General features: G+C 40.1%; 1 protein-coding gene across 2 annotated transcripts in view; it reads left to right on the forward strand.

Annotated features, from left to right (window-relative positions):
* Positions 1 to 20,980, forward strand: part of ptprub (protein tyrosine phosphatase receptor type Ub) — a 149,610-nt gene that overhangs the window by 30,529 nt on the left and 98,101 nt on the right. For both annotated transcript variants that reach the window (XM_023419731.2, XM_023419732.2), the window contains exon 2: positions 14,634 to 14,765. In XM_023419731.2, the coding sequence (XP_023275499.1) occupies positions 14,634 to 14,765 (132 nt within the window). The remainder of the gene's footprint in view (positions 1 to 14,633; positions 14,766 to 20,980) is intronic.

The following is a 20,980-nucleotide window of genomic DNA, read 5'->3' on the forward strand; positions in this document are numbered from 1 at the left end:
GGGGGGGGGGGGGGGGGGGCAGTGAGCAGCAGAGAGACAGAGTACGATCGAAAGGCCATCGCTGGCCTGTTTGTATGACTCAGTGGAAAATGTGCCTCAGCGAGTGCGGCCGCTCTGAACCTATACATGGGTGCTTCCGGGGGCGAGCTGGAGCCCATTCTTCAACCCTCACCTCCTTCACAATGGGCCAATAGTTTAATTAGCTTTCTAACAGCCGGCCTTGGCAGCTTTCCCTGTCTCCGCTTCCCCCGGTATTCTCACCTCAAACACTGTCCCCTACTGGTTGGCTGAGGTCCAATAAACAGTGCCACTCCCCATGATGTTTCACACACCGGCTCTCACCGTAGCATACGCATTCAACTTTATAAAAAAAAAAAAAAAAAGAAGCAAAGATTACAGTACAATTTAAATGAATATTTTGTGATTGTATTATCACTTTACTATCAGTGGTGTTTGCTTTGATTAACAAGTACATACTGCAGATTTTCTATATGATAAGCCTCTTAAATATTTTTCTCCTCCATGCAATTTCTCCAGGTGTGAATTGGATATCTCTGGTGTTTCGTAACGTCTGATGAATCCGACTTCAAACCGCAGGGACTGAATGGAAATGTAGATTTGTTCAAAATGGTATTTTCCACCCAGAGAGCGTTGAGCCTGTCTTCAAAGTGCTGTGACCGAAGCATGGTTAATCACTTAAAACAAGGCTTTTTGTTTCTGCCGTCTCCACTTGGCCTAACGTGGCTGGAACGTGGCTTTGTCCTCCTCTCGCTGCTGACGCACCCAGCCAGCAATCTGCACCCCAATCCTCTCCTCTCCTCTCCTCTCCACACATGGTGTCGACAGCAGACGCCCTGTCACAACCTCACTGATTAGCCCCCAGGAGACCGGTTTGAAACACTCATACACGCTTTTTTTATTATGTCTGAAAATACGCAGCGTAATGCGGGCGTTTTTCCCCCGTCGTGTATCTGGAAGTCATCATGACTGAAGAAATTCAAACCACACACTGATGTTGGGAGTGTCAGTGGGTTGAAACTGAAGTTAACTCTGATTTTTCACTTTCGCCAGGACCAGCTGAACTAACAAAGTCTAGTCTTTCAGTCTGGATCTTTCGGATATCAACAGTATACGGCAGGGGGATCAGTTCAGGGCAGGTTAGGTGGCTGAACACTAAACCGGGAACAGTTAAAAGCCACATACGCAGGCAGTGACATTTAACAGAACCCTCCTAGACTTGAGGTCAGTTTAATCACCACCTTGCTTCGCCTCTGAAGAATGGAGGAAGGAGTGGGAATTAACAGAGAGGTCGAGGTTTATGTGCCACGACAGTTAGGATTTAGGTTCATTTGGTGTGTCTGCGGCCCTCTCTCCTTGGATTGAGTGTGAAATCACATCCTCATGTTTGATTGCTCGATGTCTGTTCCCATTTCTCCACATGCCCATCTTTGTTTGAGTGACGGCCTGTCTGCATGATGCGTCCCTGCAGCAGCAGCAGCATATATCGCACATATAAATGAATGCATACAGACAGAACCGGACAGACTGCAGGGCGTGCATTTATAAGCACGTCATGTTTAGACACACTGGACTGGCCACTTGGCTCCAGCCGCAGTGAGATTGATGCAAAACACCACGCGACTGGGCAGGTGGCAGCTGCACCAGGAAGTACATCCACAGCAGGCCAAAGGACCCTGTGCTCACAAGAGCTGCCCGGATATGAGGAGATGATCAGGTGGGCATTGACGGCTGGCTGGGTGGTAGCCCAGAAAGGGCGGCAGAGCAGGTGGAGGCCGGAGGGAGAGGAGGGAGCCGTGTCTTTTTAGTTGAGTTTGACTTGTTGTCCTCCAAAGCATTCGATTGTTCTGTTTTTCTTTCATTCGTTATCAGTGCTGTGTTTGTTGACATCGTTGTCATTCAGATTGGCATTGTTGTTCAGAAGTCGCCTCATAGGACACTAAGTGCACAGATCCACATGGAGTATCAGGTTGTCTGTTTTTACAGGATCTAAAGCTATTTCCATCAGTGTCAGTTCACACAAACACAGCTTTCCTTTCCTTTCCTTTCCTTTGTTCACTCATTCGCTACTTCCTACATATTAGACACTTACACTACCTAATAGTAGACTTAGTGAGATTTTGTACACATGGATCATTTTTGTTTTTGCATCTGTAATATACAATTCAGTGTATTGTGGTCTGCATTGTAGAAAGGAGTGCACATGTAATGCTATGGTAAAACAGAGCTCTGTACAGTAAACATGGAAGGATTTTGGACACAACCACAGTCTTAACTACTGAGCTCCTTGTGTTTTAGTTCATGTTCTCTTGATCTAAAAGGGCAGTGAAGACGCTGTAACACAGAGGTTTGTTTCCTTGATTATAAATTTCTGCGGCTGAATATACTGAGACTTTCCCACAGCATGTGTAGAGACCCTGACAGAGCACAAAACTCAGGGATGGGTTCAGTGCGATTTCCCTCTGCTGATAAGTTGCACAGCTCAGTGATCACGACCCCGTCCCTGCACTAATACTGGACAGCTTCTATTTAAAGCAGATTCAAACGACTTCTTGGCTCCCCCTCTGCGCACCAGCAGCACAGGTGGCACCACCTTTCCTCACTGATAATCCTCTAAAATGTCAGGCCTAAGTGGGAGGCTGCTCCTCGTCTGCTTAGCTGTGGAGTCACTATTCAGCCCGACAAGACAAGACCATTGTGCGGTCTAAGTTATTATCTGCATGTTTTTGACTCAACGATCAACACTTTGTTTGATGTTTGTGACATTTGCTGTCATGCAGATTTCTCTCTTTCATGAATGTAGTAGATTTACACGGGCTGTTGTCCCTTAAGTTTGCATTAGACTAGCTTAGCGGTGGGTTAAAACAGGTCCTTTTAAACCTTTCTCGGGTTCTGCATCTGAATACCAAGTTCAATGTGATTCGTCTCTAAAAGCCAGAGGATCTGTTTTTTCAATCAGTGCTGCAGAAGTTGAAACAGATTTGTTTATTTCACATAAGAAATGTATTTTCTCATTGGTTTGAAGTGGGCGGGGCTCATTTAAAAAGATGATGTCATGGGATTCTGTGCACCAATCAAACCATGAAGCAGATCAGTGTTTTGTGTATGAAACCCACCTTAAACTTTGATTGCTGCTCATGTAGCCCTCATTTAATCCCATAGATAAACACTCGTGGACTGAAACTAAGCTCTCCATGGGAGGAATATCATGTCATATTTCGAAACTGAAAAAACAAAAAAGCTTTGAAAAGTTGAAACTCAGTGTTTGGAAGCTGGAAATCTAATGATCTAATGAAAAAAGCTTTTGCAAGGTTAGAACTAAGTTAATATGTAAACTCAGCTCTGAAAAGTTCAAACGTTCATCCGCAAAAGTTTCAAAATAAAGATTTGCCCTTTTGAAACTCAAGTTTCAATGATTCAGAACTTTTTCTCCGACAGTTTTCAGATCACCATTTACAAGGTTACAAACATGAAAAACAAATTAATACACAGGGAGAACAGTAACAAATTTGAATCTCTGAAAAGAGCAACACTGTAAAGAGAGTGCTGCAGTTATGAAGAACGGAAACATAAAAATAATGTTTGTAGAGATTTAAATTTTTCAAAACATCATACAAGCTTTCAAAACTTCAATCTTGCAAAACCTTTTTATTAGATTTCAAGCTTTCAAACAGTTTTAACCTTTCAGAGCTTTTTTTATGACATGATATTCCTCCCATAGTTCTCAGGGGCTTTAAAATTTGTATTTGCCTATAAGTCATGGTCTTTGGAGCGAAATGCAGATTTGTCTCACTAAAACCTAAAGGTAGAGAGTGTATTAAAACGGAAGATGACATTTTGTGGTGGGATATGCAGATTTGTGCCATATTAACGAAGTATACAGCTTTTTTTTTGTCTGTTTTGAAGTAAAAATTTACATGGTATAAGACTTTGATTTCCCCCTCATTCGGAAAGGATCCCATGGCAGCGAAGAGATTAGGCTTTTACAAAACAGAGTACTTTTAACATCCTTAGCAGAATATCATTTTACCCTTTAAAAAGGGTAAAATTATCTGCTCTTTGTCTCCTCTTCATTGATACCAAATGTTGAAAGAAGAAGAGAAAGAAAGATCACACGCATCACAACGGGAACAATGGATTGTGAAGGAAAAAGAGGAAGAGACAAAAAAATAAAAAAAAATAAGAAAAGCCACAGTGAACTGAAATGCTCAGTGAAATACTCCTCTCCCACTCCCCTCCCTTCATGTGATCCTATATATGGGTTAGTGGAATTGAAAGGCTGCAGGTTGTGGAGACAGCAATTGGCTGCCTTTGTGTTAGTGGAATTGACAGGCAGCAGAGCGGTGAAGCTGCTACAGGGTATGTGGTTTAGCCGACTTGATAGACACCAGTTTTTTTTTTTCGTTTTTTTTTTCTTTTCCAGCGAGTCGTGGCGCTACAGGCAGTTTGATTAGGATGCACAGTCAAATGGAGTTGGCTCAGCTTGTCTGGGGTTGCATGCGAGTGGCTGAGGTCAGTTTGGGTGCGGAATAAGAGTCTTGTAGTTTACATTTGTGTGTAAAATTTGCGTTTACAAGAAGTAATTGCAGACATTAAATCCACACACCTCGCTCGTGACCTATAAATGAACCTTTAAGTCATGTCTTTGCCTGTATGACGGTGATCTCATAGTGCTCTGGCACTGCAAGCGGTTTGATAGAAATCACACAAGAATGACCCACCTGTGAACCAGGAAGTGGTTCTCCAACTGCCTCGGTTAAGCCAGTGAGTGAATCAAATATTTACTTAAGCTGCTCAGTGGTTACAACAACACAGGAAATGTTAACAGGTGGAAATTTTCAGGTCAGCATGTTTTAGCTTTTTAGTTTTGCACATATTCCACTGTAACCCCTGTCCCGAGGACCTAGAGATCCTAGCGCTTGCAAGTAATGTATTCACAATTAAATATGTGTTATGTTTGACACATCATAATCACCTCTTAAGCACATTTGAATTACAACATAGTGCTAAGATGGATTATGAATCACTATGATTGGGTCATAATGTGTTAGTATCTAAATTAAAGACATAAATTATCATAAGTGAGGTGTGTCATAGTGTAATGTTTATCTCCTTTTTTATGGGCGCTACAACTGTCACATGACATCATGTTTTCTTTTCATCGCAGAGAGAATATTTTGGATCAGGTTGCACCAAGCTCCAATATTCACGTTCCTCATGTGAGAAACTACATTAACTTACTAAACAGATACATCGAAACATATAATATGTGACACTGATGACATGGACTCAAGTACTGCTTTCAAATATGCTGCAGCTGTAGCAACGGTGTATGCATATGAATATGAAAGAAATAGTTGAGAAAAGAAATGAAAAACATAGGAGCCATATTTGTTGTAGGTGAGTTTGATAACTTTGTAAGTAAGTTTTTGAATAGAGATGACCTCATTTTTCACCTTTTGAAATCTACTACTCAGGTGTGCAGTATGTCTTGTTATGACTTAACCTTTATCATATGTGTACACTACGAGGAGTCGGGCTGCTACTAATGTTATTTCATTAATTTATAAATGATTGTTGTTTTTGGTCTATAAAATGTTATTGATTAATCAGCTTTTTATTGTCTTGTATAAAAAATAATTAAAATGACAATCACTTCTTCCCAAAGCCCAATCTTCAGATTCTTTCAGTTTTATCTGACCATCAGTCCAGAAGATAGAAAAAGATATTCATTTGACCAAAGCTGAGACTGAGACAATGTTTGGCACTTCTGCTTGAATAATCACTGACATGATTAATTGATTACCAAAATAACTGCTGAATAAATTTATATAGAGTGACTGATCAATTAATGGACCCAAAGGGATTCAGGATAGTATAATATAAACCAGAGAGGCAGCACATCATCAGGGTTTAGAGGTTAACACCAGTGAATGTTTGGCATTTACTTTAACATTTCATCAGTGAGCAAAATAGTTGTCAATTATTTTTCAGTTGATCAAATAATCAATTAATGAAATGCCTATTTAAGCCCTGTGCTGAATTACAACAAAGCAGTTTTAGCCAAATGCAAAATTTCAAATTCCCCTCTGTTGCAGTTGTGTCTCGGTCTCTGACTAGTTGAAAGAGACACGTGTCTCATAGTTCATCACTATGTCAACGACCTTCTTCACTATATCATCCAGACACACTCCGGTTATTGTTCCCTTGTTTTGTACTTACATTTGCAAATTAGTTCCTTTACAAAGTCTCCCCACATCCACGTCTCTCGAATCTATAAGAGCATTCATCAAGCTGGAGCCTAAAATGAAACAGATGTTGAAAAACGACTCACCAGACGAGAGACTTTTTCCTCCTAATTAAACTGATTTGTTGTATGGGCCTTTCCACTCATGTCCCAAATGTTATTTCATTTTCTGTGGAGGTGAAGAGAATTGCAAAGTGGAGATGAATGGCACAGCAATCCAGCCCTGCCTGAGAAAAGACACCAGCTCAAAATAGACCAACATTTTGAAAAAAAAAAAAAAATTATAATTAAAACTAACTCCTTATCAGCACTGTGAATTGAGATTCCTCCTACCCTCTACCCTAAACCCACAGGAACTGGGAAGTGGAATAATTGATGTTTTCTTTTCTTTTTTTCTCGGAAAGAGGAAAGAGAAGACAACAGAAGACAACAAGCTCAGATTGCCTTTTGTCTTAGTGTCCTTGTTTTTCCATCGTGTTGCCCTCAAAATAGCTCCGAAAAAAATAATATTTTGGCTCTTATTCTTCTGACATCGCAGATGCTTTTATCGTCAACCCAACATAGAGAATGAAATATTGTACCACTCTTTTAAAGTAAAGGCAAAATTAATTTCAAGATGAATTGCAGCTGACTGGTGTCTCAGGATTCAGCATGAATACAGCTGTAGGAAGCCCTTTTGTCATTGTTCACCCTCAGAAGATGAAAAGGGAAAATGTTCTTGAACTATGTAACTTCACTTCACTGAATTGACGGGATGGTATGAAAATTATTATCTGGGCAGCAAATGGAGGTCAAAGAAGGGGAAGGGTTGTGAATTTTGTTTCACATCCTACAGTTACACTTTATTTTATTAAAAAAATGTGATATGAATATATGACATTTATATATGAAGGTGCATTTTTGCGATATTATGGCAACAGTCGTATCTTTGTTAGGGGTTTGTTACCCTCATCATAATATACTAGAGGCTAATAGGATTAATTTGTCTGTTTTGAGAGACAGAATACAAGTTGATTTCTATACACAGCGTTATTTTTCATTGGCCTACAGTTGCTCTTACCTTCGGTTTATTTTGCATCTGAACAGAATGTAGAACAGTAAAGTTACATGTGTCAAAAAATGTTAAATGTGTCATATAAAGTGACAGTGACAGCAAAGAATGGCAGGAATATTTGGTAAACATGATGCATCGTTTCATTATGTTCCCCCTAATTATGGAGACCGCTAATTACACTGATATTGTTTGATCTGGTTGCTTTTTAAAAAATAATTATTCCATTAAGGTTAAAATTACCAGAATTATAGTCTGACAAATCCTGGATTTTTGAAGCTGATACTGTGAGTTTTAAAGTTTAATATTTATAACAATATGTCCATTGATAGCAGTTTTTAAAAACATAAACACACATAAACAACCATGTTTTTTCGGATCCCTTAGATTTGTTATGTTAAAGAACTATGACCAAGATACACATTGAATGCAGCATTTTACAGTGTAAAAATGAACTGGTGGTAAACTTTTCTATGTAAGCATTTCTGTGCTGTGCTGTGCAGTGCTGTGCATTTCTGTTTAAAGATATATCTGCATATAGCTAATATCAGGCGGCACATTGGCCGGCCAATTCATTGGCCGATATAAGCTGTTTGTACACTGTTATTTAGGATATTAGGGGGAGGGTGTTGCATATTTCTGAGTAAAGGGAGGGCTCAAAGAAGATATTAATAATGCAGGGAAGGTTCAGACCCCCATCCCCACCCCAGTAATTTTCATACAGTCCCTTATTTTCTTCATATTTCAGTGTAGTCTACCCTGAAGCTCAGCACTTCTGCTGTAGCTGTTCACCATCTCCAATCCTTTCTTCTCTCAATCTGTTTCCTGGCCCTCTGTGTGTGACCGGGCCCATCCAGCCACCAGGGTTGAGTTATTAATGCCCGGGGAGGCAGAGAGATGATTTCATTGCGTATTCAGCTGTGGGGATGGATGGCTTTCAGAGGCAGCCAGGGGAGTGCTGGGGAGGAGAGCCTCTGTAGAGAATAAATATACCTGTCTCCTGCTGATGCATCGGGCCACACTCACTGCAATGCAAATCAAGCACTCTCCTCCTCCTAACTGCCTCCAGTAGTACTCACCTATTCCCACCTGGATCCCCAACAGTCAGACACTCAGTCACCCCAGACTCAGATGCGGCTTTCTGCGTGGCGTGAAAGAGCTCTCAGGTATGGGCTGCCTTCCCAACATGGTTCGGTTCCCATTTGTTGACGATGATATGACAAGCATCCGTGCCTCATCATCACGCTGCATTTCCCAGGTGACTTCACAGGTTCTGGTGTTCATTATCCACTCTGACTGCCAGATAATTAAGGGCAAAGGCTTGGAGTTGAAATTAAAGCAAACGTTGTGAATGGTTTCTCGGAGCCCACACATCAGCCTTTACTGTTTTTATTATAAATTAGAGGCTGGTTTTATGTGTTTTGGTCCGTGTCTTGAAATTGCCTGCGTTTTCAGTCAGGTTTGATCAGTCTCACAATAAGGACCGGAGGATTTTATTTCCAAGGCCACACGAGTACCCAGCTGTGTGTGTTCATCACTCTAGGTTCTGTACTTTGTCTGATTTTTTATTTTCCTCTGATACTCTCATATACAATGCTAAATACTGACTGGTAGCCAAAAATCCTAGGAATTTCAAGGAAATGAAGACAAAAGGTCACTGCAGTTATTTTTCATTGAACTTGTATTTGTAAGGTTGAAATTTTCAGAAACACTTACTCACTTTCTTTGCCGGGTAGAAGTTTACTGCATGAAAGTTTATTGACGTAAATGAATAAATCACAAAAAACGTCTACAAAACACTGCAAAGGTGCTGCTGCAGCAGAGCGGAGAGAGAGCAAGCCCGCCAGCCAGGACAGGTCCTTACCAATCAGCTGATCAAGCTGGAGTTGATAGAAAACACTACATAAAACAGCAGCTTACTTATCATGCTGCTGCTTTATTTGAGGGTGCCCATGAAGGACCGAGCTGACAACATTCGATCAGACGGTTACTTCAGTAATGTGTAGACTTTCTACAGTGGACAGAAAGTGGATTATGGGGCAATCTGTGTTTACTTCCATTTATTTGCTACTGCATATACGGTTGGTTTCCTGCCATATTCTGCATCTATCTCTTCTAGAGATATCTGTGGTTCATTGCGCCATTGTACTGCTGTCATTGTAATTCCCAGAGTTTCTATACTGTGCCTCCTCCGAATTAGATCACTTGAGCTAATGTACACCAGCGTTCTCACATACACTTTTTTACTACCTCTGTGAGTAGCTGATATGACAATTTGGTACTCAAACAAGTACTACAATTTACAATCTGTACAAGTACCGCTTTGTGGTGTTGGACTCTGCTGTTAACTGCAGATTTTCAGATCAGAGGCTTTCTGCATCTAATGACGGATCATATTTTTGCTTTGAAATATAAGCATTTTGTGCATTTTAAGATTACGCTTTGATGGCCGTCTACACCTCATTTAGGTGGTCTTCACGTCATTTAAAATATCAACACATTAACTGTTGGTGATACTATGGGGTAGGGCTCAGCCACTTCTTTGATGTCAACTTCTCCCTGTTTTGTTGGGTTTGATTTATTCAAGTGGAAAGTTGTTGGCGTACTACCACCTTAAATAAGCTTAGGCCAGCTTCCTTATGCTTAAAACATATGCAAATAAAGGGGATAAACAGAGACTCTGACACTATTCACTGTGCATAACTGACACTCTAATTAGATAGCAAGGCAGGGGATTATACAAGTAAACAGATGAGGACATACCAAACCTAATATGAAGGGCTACATGTGACACTAACAACTGATATGAGCAGAGAGACACTCACTGTGTTGATTAACTGCACACATAAGGTTAAGCAATATTTTTATGTACCCCCACGATGGTGGCAGCAAATTGGAGTGTCTGGTAAACAAGTTACCACCTTGTTTTTTTTTTTTTTTTAATTTCCTTATGAAATCAAAGAGGAGCTACTGCATCCATCCTCTGACAGAACATGGCTGATCAGTGCCACTGTGTAAATCTGAAGTTACTCTGGTTTGCTAAAAGTCAGAGAGGTGAAGTATTAATTTATTTATAGGGCAATGTGTGTTCGCACTCTCAAGATCAAGTTTAAACTCACAGTGAACACCTAGATTATTGCTAAACAAAGTGACACGGTACTCATCATCATCGTCATCTCCATTTTGTTCACTCATCATGTATTCCTGCAATGCTGCATCCTCGGCTGGTGGACTTGGCACTTCAGAGCTGTTTCAACATGTTTTCTGTTGGTATTGCAACCTTGAAACCAATGCTTCCAGGCTCGTTTGTAAAAAGACCAAAAAAAAAAAAAGAAGATTAATCTGTGCCACCATTTTGCTCCCGAGAAAGTGACACCACATGCTCTTTCTGTAGACCTACTTTTATACTGGTGCTGCAGATCAGACACATTGTGATGAAAAGAGAAAGCCTTAGCAGTCCGACAAGCATTTTAATGATACAGGCTCTATGATTTGCATTAATTTGTTCTTTATCATCTGCAGAAATTGCTTCTCCAAGGACATAGTGGTTATCTTAAGTAACTATATGTACAGTAAAAAAGAAACTTGTTATTAAATGAACAGATTGAGAGCTATATATTTAAAATGCATATTGATTTCTATCAGCTAACAACAGCATGAACAACAGAACAAACTGTGAAACATGCCTGAACCTCAGCCACAAAATCTTGGCAGTGTCTTGACATTGCACTGGTCAATGCACTAAATTATGCTGTAATTATTCAGGTAAAAAATGGCCACTGACACCCCCCACACTCCAGCAGGAGCTGAGGGGGGAGTATGTTTGTCATGATAGATGAGCTGGATGTCTCTTGGTGCGTTCTGAGGAGATGACATTCCCGGCTTCCTTCTTCTGCATGATGAGACTTTTGTATAGGGAGGAGTCTGTAGGCTTCATTTACCGAAGCAGCAGGGAATAATATAGTGCCAGCGTTTGGATGTGTCAGGTCCCATATCTCCGGCTGTTCTATTAGAAATAGACCCCAGTGCGGGACAATTAACCCCTGGCCTCAGCAGCAGATCTGTGCAGTAACAGCCCAGCACGGGGCAATAAATCAAACCTAGAGGGAGAAACCCACTCTCCCTCCCCTGCTGGTTGGCTGCTACTATCACCCAATGGACTGAGCTTACGTGATGCTAGATGTACTCTGATCGTACCGTATAATCACTGGTAGGTGCAAGAGTAATGTAATAGGTTAGCCGTGGGCAAGGCCACTCTGAGTGTGTTTGTGCCGCAGTGAATGCACCATCAGAGGAAAGTTCAACACTTTGGACCCAACTGTAACCTTTTAATCCAAACAGCAGGAACTCATTTTCTGTGATATAAGGTTCTGTTGAACCTTGCTGTTCTAGACTGCTAACTGAAATGTGCCTGTAGCGTCCAGGATGGGAAACAATATTGAAAGTTGGCATTGAAAGTTAGATCGCTAGCCTGGGTTAGTTGTTATTACATGCCAGTGGTGTGGCTGCAGAGATGGCAGTACTGGTTGACTGATAAGTCAATCCACTTTTTTAGACTAATGACTTTGATGACGTTCATGCCCCCCCTCACGATGAATTGTGAATGCCGTGATCAGGTCAAAACTTAAATTTCATTGCTTACCCTCCTTTCGTTCATTACCTTGGTTTATCAACAAAAATATTTGTAAGGCTAATGTCCTTTCCTCACCTGTGACCATGGTAAACTTTACCTCCTATTAGTATGTCAACATTGTTAGCATGTAGCGCACTGTGTCTAAAGTACATTCTCACAGAGCTGTTAGCTGGCTCTAAATGCTTTTTTTTTCTAAAGAAAGTATAGTGTTGCCAGTAGATGGATGAGAGGAAATGAGGGGAGAAAGAGAAAGGAAACATCTTGCAGCAAAGCTGCCCAGTCAGACGTAAATTGGGAAGGATTCGGTTCATGGTCAGGGCCTTAAACTTTAGCCCACCAGGGCACCTTTTATCTTGTTTTTTAAATCACATATTTATTGACCGAAATCATTTTAAACTGTATTTTATTTACAGAAGTTTCAGCCACTTGTTTTAAGACAATATCTAGCACCAAAAGATCGGTAAAACTTTATGTATTTTATTAGTTTTATTCTAAACAGAAGAATAACCTGCACACTGATCTTGCTTAATATCAGGATTTATTGATCTACATAAGTTTTGGTTTCTTTAAACCTCTATCAGAAGTAGCAGTGTGTGGGATATTCTTCTTTTCATGACAAAGTGACAATTTGCAAATCACTAGCATCTTAGACATTTGGAAGTGCAAATATCTTCACTGAGATAACTGTTTTGTTTAATTATCTTTCTCATGTTTCTCAAACTGATGTACGTGTGAAAAAGGATCGTTTTGGTTCGGTACCAAAACCCAGATATTGTATTGGCGTGGATATAAAAACATTTCAAACAATACTCAACCCCATGAAAGAATCTTGCTTTTGTCCTCCATTTAATTTGGCCTGTAACATAACAATCACAATAACCTTTAATGACTGCAAGCTGTGGATATCTGATACATTGGTAGTAAAAATGAGAACTATGAATCCTCCCTATACCGTGAAGCCGCCTGCGTTTTTGTCTGCAGCCTGTCATATTGAGACCATTGGTTTAATGGGAGATTAGAGAAAAGAATGAGCAGCAATAAAGCTGTAGACCACAGGGGTCACCTTCAGGACCTGCTCATGGTTATTCCTGTCATTAGCATGTCGTGTCTCATGCTGTCCAGCTCCAATTATAACTGACACAGGATCTAGTCTTATGACTGGGTTGTTCAAACTGCCCACTGTTAGACTGTAATTCTCACACCGATGGACTAATGTGAAATATGGCAACAGATGCAGAGAGCAATGACTGAAGCACATTATTCAGGACCCAAGGGCCATTAAAGCCATAGCTATTAAATATAATTTGAAAAAATTAGCTTTTTGGCACATGGAATAGCAGGTTGTGAGGTATTATGATAATCACTAGATTCCCCAGGGTGCCCGCTCTCTCCAAATGTTATTACTATTTGTATATGCCTTTGTGAATGGGCTTTGGAATATGTAGTCTTGTTTGTGAATGTTTTATGGGAGGGGTAATTCTCCTCAGATACAGGGGCAATTATTGCTTTTGCCAGGGCTTGTGTTCTTTTGTGCGAGTCTCAAGTAATTATTGCTCGTTGCTTGATTTTTTTTGTTGGTTTGAGAGAATTTGTGCACGTGTGAACATGTTTCATTTTGTACTGTTTTAACACACATACCCCTGTGTATGACACGAGAAAATGAAATGGTGTTCAGCCCGCATTCGACCAGTCAAACCAGGCTGATGGACTCGAGGACTGTTAAAATCTGATCACTGCTGACACTACTAAAAGCTTCATATTTGTGTAATTCTACATGTTAATATTGTTGCTTTTCCAATGTTGTATATATACTGGAGTTTCAAGGTGGTGGTTGGTGCAGACAGTCTTTTTGGTCACCTTTTGAAATTTTCAACTCATGTTTTACATTCACGTTAAAGCATCTTTGCAATTGCAAAGAGTGGAATATTTATTTGAGAGGAAGTTGCTGTCAAAGTTTGCTTACGGGTTACTATTATTTATCCATAACATTGAGATTATTACAGTAACCCTTGTGCAGTTCATACTGAGGCTGAGCAGCATCAGAGCTGTGGTTTAGAGCAGCGGTGCATAGCTCAGTTGTGTGGACATGTTCACATCAACAGCAAACACAGGTCAGTGCTTTGGCCTTAAAGGGTAGAGAGGTGGTTAGTGTGGCTGCATTGTACTTTTCATTGTGGCTGACTGCTGAGATTGGTTTGGGGTTCAAATGGACATTAAATGTGGGAACAAGAAGTTATGGTTGTACTTTCTCACATTTTCCATAATAGGAATAGATTTAGAGCGAAATCTAAAAAATAAACCCCACATTATCTTGTAACACAGAAATCAGCACAAGACTAAGGCTCTGGTATACTACAGAAAGAGAAAGATAATTTAGATAATTAATTAATAATTAATGTTAGATCATTTTGTAAGCAAAACATCCAGCATGCTCTGGTTCCAGCTTCCCAAATGGAAGTATTTGCTAGTTTACTATGATACCTGAATATCTCTGAGTTTTGGACTGGTGGTTTGAGAAAATTTGAATATTTGGCATGAAAATAAAAAAATAGAATGACACATTTAGCATTAATAAAAGTCATCTGTGATTTTAAATCTATTTTCTTAAAACTGATCTCTATAACCATAAATGTTGTGTCCTTCAGTGATGGCCATTGTTTAAATGTTTTCCTTTTTTTTTCCAGCTGCTGGCTGCACGTTTGAAGAGGATTCAGACCCCAATCTGTGTGACTTCACCCAGGGGGAGGAGGATGACTTTGACTGGCTGTTGTTTCGGACGTACAGCTCACCTTATGCCAGCTCTGACCTCCTGCGGGGTGAGTGGTCCTTTCTCCTACAGTGCTATAGCTTGTACTTGATTGCCATTTCAGACTGCAGCCATTTTGTGTTGTGAGACGTCTGTTGGCATGCAGATCTTTGATTACACAGAGCTGACCAGGAGATTGGCTCACTACAAATCTTACACTGAAACACATCAAATGAGAAATCATGGGGCACGAGACCAGAAGCTATTTTTTTGGGTATATCAGCATTTGGTGTGTGCTTCCGTTTCTTTTGTAAATTATCCTCAAGCCCGGGGAAAGAAATGGTACTTTTGTTTGTATCAATGTGACAGAAATATCAGGAGAATGTGACTGTTGAAATCAGCCCTCATAGATGTCCAGCGTCCATTATGCATCAGCTCTAATGAACCACTCACCCCAGTTTTGTCTGCTTCCCGCTAACCCCAAGGATAATTTTATGTTAACCAGCCTCACAGGACTAATGGAAACCAGCATTTTCCTGCCATCATCCTCTCTACTTGTGGTTGCCAGAGGGAGATGGCATGCATAGTTTATAAGGCGCTCCTCCATCTCTGCATTAACAAATACCTACAGGGATCTGACAAAGAGAAGAGTGCTGTTTCAGCTTCTCAGCAGAAATATCGGTGGCAGCAGTGGGTTCTCTGCTGAGCTACTTCTACTGTGGAAACTTGCAATATGATTAAGGCGCTGACCTCCCTTTAACCACTCAATCAATCTATGATATGTTAATGAGATTTATGACAAAAACATGCATTTAACTGTTCATTGTACATGAGAGGGAGAGAGCGAGAACTTGCATGTTCAATAGCTGCAGCAATTTCAAAAGCTTGAAAGAAAGAACTGACATCATTTGATAGCAGAAGAGACAGATCAGTGGCAGATATAAAGACAGATAAGCTAAGAGGAACAGACGTAAAAATGACAAGATAGGACACAGTCAGATACTGTAGATCATTTAAGAAGAAATAATTGTAGGCTACAGGGAATACTCCATCATTTTTGAACATTTTGACTCAAGTAGCCTTTCAAAAGAATTTCATAAATTTCCTGCAGGAGTAAATACTGTTATTTTTAAAAGCTGATTCATATCACTAAAATTCCTTCTCTTTTGGCATCTATCCAAAAAGAATTCAGAATTTTATAAATCTGAAATTTAGTCCTTAACTCTTAAACTGCACTTAATTCACCTCCACATCATCAGCATTGAAGTGAGAATCTGCATGTAACCAACAGCCAATTCATGGCAGGCGATGAGATAATTAATAGTTTTCCCTTTGGGTTTAATTAAAACGTAGTGCCATGGCATTTACAGCGATCCAGAGCTTACAGTGAAAACTTGCACAGGTGGAATGAGGCAGGTACTGTAATGTGCTCATGACGAGACACATGAGAGGCTCTGAGCATCAACTCTTGATCGATCAGTTCTGAGAACCAGGAGACGAATTCAGTTTAATTTATTATCCACTCATCCTTCAGCCCCACACTATAAGCAATGTGTTACTCATGTTCTTCGCCTGATTGGTGTCATTGTATAGTGACAGGAGTGTTCTTTCCTGAAGTGCACCATGACATTCTCACTGTGTTATTTAAGGTGGATAACCTTACTGTAGATACTGGCACAGGAAATGTTTTTCCTTTTCTTTTTTCTCCTTCTCTCTGACTTAATCCCCCTGTGTTGACTTCTAACCATGTATCACATTGGGCAGCCATGGTGGGGGGATAACAAGAGTTTATGAGATAAGGCTATTTACATTGGGCCAGTATTAACTTTGTGGGGCTGAGAAATTGGTGTCGAGGGAAGATTAGTAAACACAGCTGAGATAGCAGCAGCTTGTGGCTCCCAGGAGAAATTAGAGACTACCGTTCCCATGAAAGAGAAAATCGTCCTTGAAAAAAAAAGATGATAAAATGTGGTGAGATCTTAATAAGAATGGCCCATTTTTATCACATTCTCCTTTATTTTGAATTAGATTGGAGACGTCTGGTTGCTATTGATCATCTTCAGTCCTCTTGCTGTTTTAATGAACAAGTCGGGCTTGCAGGATGATGACCTTGTGAGGAAGAATGGGTCTGCATGTCAAGTGTACCTTGTTTTCTGAGAGTCAGATTTATTAGCTTCAAAAGTTGTGAGTCTGCTGCAAAAGCCATTATAGTGTATCAGGCTCAGCTTAAGGGGAAAATACATTAAACATGGTTAAAAAACAGGTAATTGCAAAGTATCTTGCTTTCTCTGTTCACATTTTTGGGTGTTTTCATTTTTTTATTCTTATGGCCAGCAGGTAAAACATATGGGAGACATGATACACAGATATTTACAGTAAAGCTATAATGAAGGTTGAAAGCAGAATCTTTTCAGCTCTTAGACACCTTGGGGTTGGGTTGGTGAATTAAGCGCCCAATCTGGAACAGGTACGCACCATACTGTCATGGGCACCCTGATTGATAGGCGCACAGAGAGGACTGGTAAAGAGATTGACTGGGCTGGATTTATCCCTGTATGCTCAACGACCAGTCAGACTCTGAAGGGTTTTGTTTGTATCTCGGTGGTGTGAATGTGTCATATGCGGCGGTCGGAGTTAATATCAGTAGGTCATAAAAATCTATCTAACTTAATGTTAGCAGGTTAAATCTACATTTCTCTCTATTCTATGTTCTCTTCTTTCTCTCACTCCCTGTCACCTCAGTTGGGTGTCACCACCTGTCCCCAGTTTCAAATTAAAAGCCCTCTGCTGTGTTGTGTAATTGCGAATTCATGACACTGCAGCAGCAGTAATGATTTTGCAGCGGCGGGTTGGGAAGCACTGAAACTGAAGTTAGATTCAGTGGCTACACTGAAAAAATATATTAGCTTATATAATTCCAAAACCCCCTTGAATATCAAAACCTGATAATCTATCTAAGGATGGATTTGTCCTTTAAATTGGATATTTGAGACAGAAAGTTCCCAATTCAACCCTCTGTTCTGCTAGGTGTTTGTTCTTGTTCAAGTGTCACTGAGAACAAAATCCTCACTCAGTTTTCCACCTCAGCAACCGCTCAAACAGTGTCTCTTGGATGTTCAGAAATTGGGGCTTTAGTTTCCAGCTGAGTCATACAGAAATTCTCTGACAGTACTGAAATAGTGTTGAAATATGCTACTGCTTCTTTTTTCTTACCATGTGTTGCATGCTAATTCTGCAAATCCCTCTCTCCCTGTATTTTTTTGTTAGTGTCTGCTGTGCTGTCCAGTAGCACACATACAGTGAAGGTTACTTTAAAGATAGGTCCTGCAACAGACGACAATCTAACTCCATGTGTGTATTTGTACATCACACTGCAACGTGCTATGGAGTAAATTGACTGGCCGTTTTCATTAGCTACTAGCACAAAAGATCCTTACATAAATACCCACAGACATTCTGAATGGACTATAATGTTGGGTGGGACCTCGGATCCAAGAAAGGTTAAAACTTACATAAAGCATGGTTTTCAACATTGTCATGGGGTCAGAGCCTGGTCAATCGGCACATACTGTAGCAGCAGGCTCAATGTAATGACCTTAACAGAGCTAATTCATACAATAAAACACACAGACAATCCTCCATCTGTATCTCCAGCATCCTCTACCAGTCGGCTATGGAGGACAATGTCATATCTTGTGGCCTTTACTATCTGTCACCTCTCACCCCTGCCTGGCCTCAGCCGCACACCATAGATCAGCTGCACATTAGTGTGTGTGTGTGTGTCATTGACAGTGACCTGAGATTCATCTGCGTCTGTGAAAGGATGAAGCAGAGCGAGGAGACAGATACATCTGCTGTAGGAGGGGTGTTGTTATCTGAGCTGACCAGCCATCCTCACTGGTTTAATACTCTATTACACTGGCCTTCTCCACCTTTACCTTCCGGCAGTCTGCATTTACCATATATATACAGTCAATATCATCCCATTTAAAAGGTTTCCATTTATTCTAAGTTTCAAAATCAAGTTAGTTTTGCTGTTATAACTGCATTTTTGGAGAGATAATATACTGTATGGCTTATAATTTTCCTGTAGAAAATGGTTCTTAATACTGTAGGTATTTTAGTTGAGTGCAATTTAAGTCTGTTTCTTGTTGTATTAAACAACATAATTACATTGAATTGCTAAGTTGGTTGTCATACAATGTAGTATGGTACAGTTTGTCTATATGTCATATTTTAATTGTATGCAAATTATTTGAGGAAAAGAGCGAATTGCCATTTGTTTTGACCAATATTGCAATTTTGATTTAAATTATGTTTGATTTCTTTACCAAATACAATCACATATCTTGTCTCTGCATAAATATATAGAGATATAATTATGTATTCATACGTATTCATGAATAGTGTAGTTGCTGTTTAGTTTTCAGTGTGGGTTCTTATAATGGTCAGTAGGAGAGAAATCAGCTTGTGCCTAAAAACTTGCATGGTTGACCCCATAGGTTGTTTGCGCAAGCTGCTTATTATGACCCATAGTTGAGTTTTATTATGAACCAATATCTAGCGGCCGTGTGAGACAGCATCAGTTTGGATGTCCCAAGTGTTCAAGTAACAAAGCTGTTATACAACGGTATACAGCGACAAACTCTGTGTAGGGAAGAGGTCGGGGAGGATGGATAGGTCAACTGTTGTTGACTGCTGTTTGTTTCCTGTTTCCATCTGATTTCTTTTCCATCAGCATTTTTTCTTATAACCGTGACCATCCCATAGCTTTAACTGTGTGTCTATTACCAAAGTCCTTAACAAAGTACTTGTTTTAAACAGTCTTTTCTTAAACCTGACCAAGTTGTTTTTGTGCCAGAGCCTACCAAAAAATGTACTGTAGCATTGACACAACATAAAAGGTTTAATTATTTATTTTTCAGCTGTGATTTGAAAAAGTTCTGTGGCATATCTCCTGCCACTGTAATGGGGTGCTAATTCAGGAGATGCTCCTGTGGGTTGGACAGGGACAAATTACCTATATAGCTAGTTGTTTAGGTTGGAGGACTTGTGATGAGATATTGCTTTAGAAATAGGCTTGACATGACACAATAATATTTAACTAACTGAGAGATCAGTTCAGGTCTGTTTGCCCTGTCTGTCATTTCCACTCAACAACTGCCTAGGTTGACCAAAATGAACAGACAACAGAACTCAGAAAGCATTTGAACCAGGCAAAAGTGAACTCGCAGAATTAACGTCAATCAGCTACAGCTGAATAAAGGAACTGGCAACAGCTGATGATATAACCAGTGAATTCAACACCTACTGGCTTAAAACTTTTACTTGCTACGGCATTTTGAGGAACTGGTATATAATAAGTTAGAATTAAAATTGTCTGGCTCTTGTGATTTTAAAATTTCACTCTTTCAAACTGCACTTTCAATATTAAAATGATTAATTATTCAGCCCTACCTCATTTCTGTTTCATATGACAAAAGCTGCTGTACCTCGTTTTCAGAAAGCTTGAGCTGTCTTCACCTATTCAGAGAAAGAGCAGTTTTTCTTTCCAGTGGTGAAGTACTTTTTTCTTGTTAATATTTTGGGGTAAAAAAGACTGAGGACCTGAAAGGGTGAGCAAATATATGGGGCTTGAATTCATGGTTGAGTAAATCTTCATAAAAAGTCATGTAATGGCTTAAGCAGTGCATAAGCTTTACGAGAAAGCTCGGCTTCAAGGCTAAAAATGTGCGATGATGAATGGAATTAGAGATGAGATAAAGTGGTCTGTTGTTTATTTCTGGGGAACATCGTCTTGCAGAGAGCTATATTTGTCATTTAGCTTGGGTTACAGAGGACAATTGTTCCCTTGAAGAGTGTTGTGTCTGGCCATGCTCTGTTGAAGAGTCTGAAGGGTTTCGTTTCAGCCAAACGTTCCACCATCTGATTTCACTAATTAACAAACCTTCAGTCAGAGAGGGAGGAACTAATTAGTGAAGTCAGCAGCTGTAATATTTGGTGGGAATGAAAGCCTGCAGAGTCTTCCATGGCCGAGGACTGGACACCACTGGCCCACAGGGATAATGGCTTACGACTCATTACCTCGAGGCAAAGAAGCTCATATTTATTGATCACCGATGTGCTATATAAATGTCTGACATCTCAGTGTCCATTTTAAGTATCTCAAAAATGCCTGTCACTACACAGAAGCTTTTAAAATATAACAAAATTAAATGCATTGTTATTCAATGAAGCGAGTGTCGGTTCCCTTTATGCCTTTTCAACAAGGTAAAGAGGAATGAT

This window comes from Seriola lalandi, unplaced genomic scaffold (assembly GCF_002814215.2).
Source record: "Seriola lalandi dorsalis isolate HSWRI2012SDOR001 ecotype SW California unplaced genomic scaffold, Sedor1 jcf7180002054609, whole genome shotgun sequence".
NCBI lineage: Eukaryota > Metazoa > Chordata > Actinopteri > Carangiformes > Carangidae > Seriola > Seriola lalandi.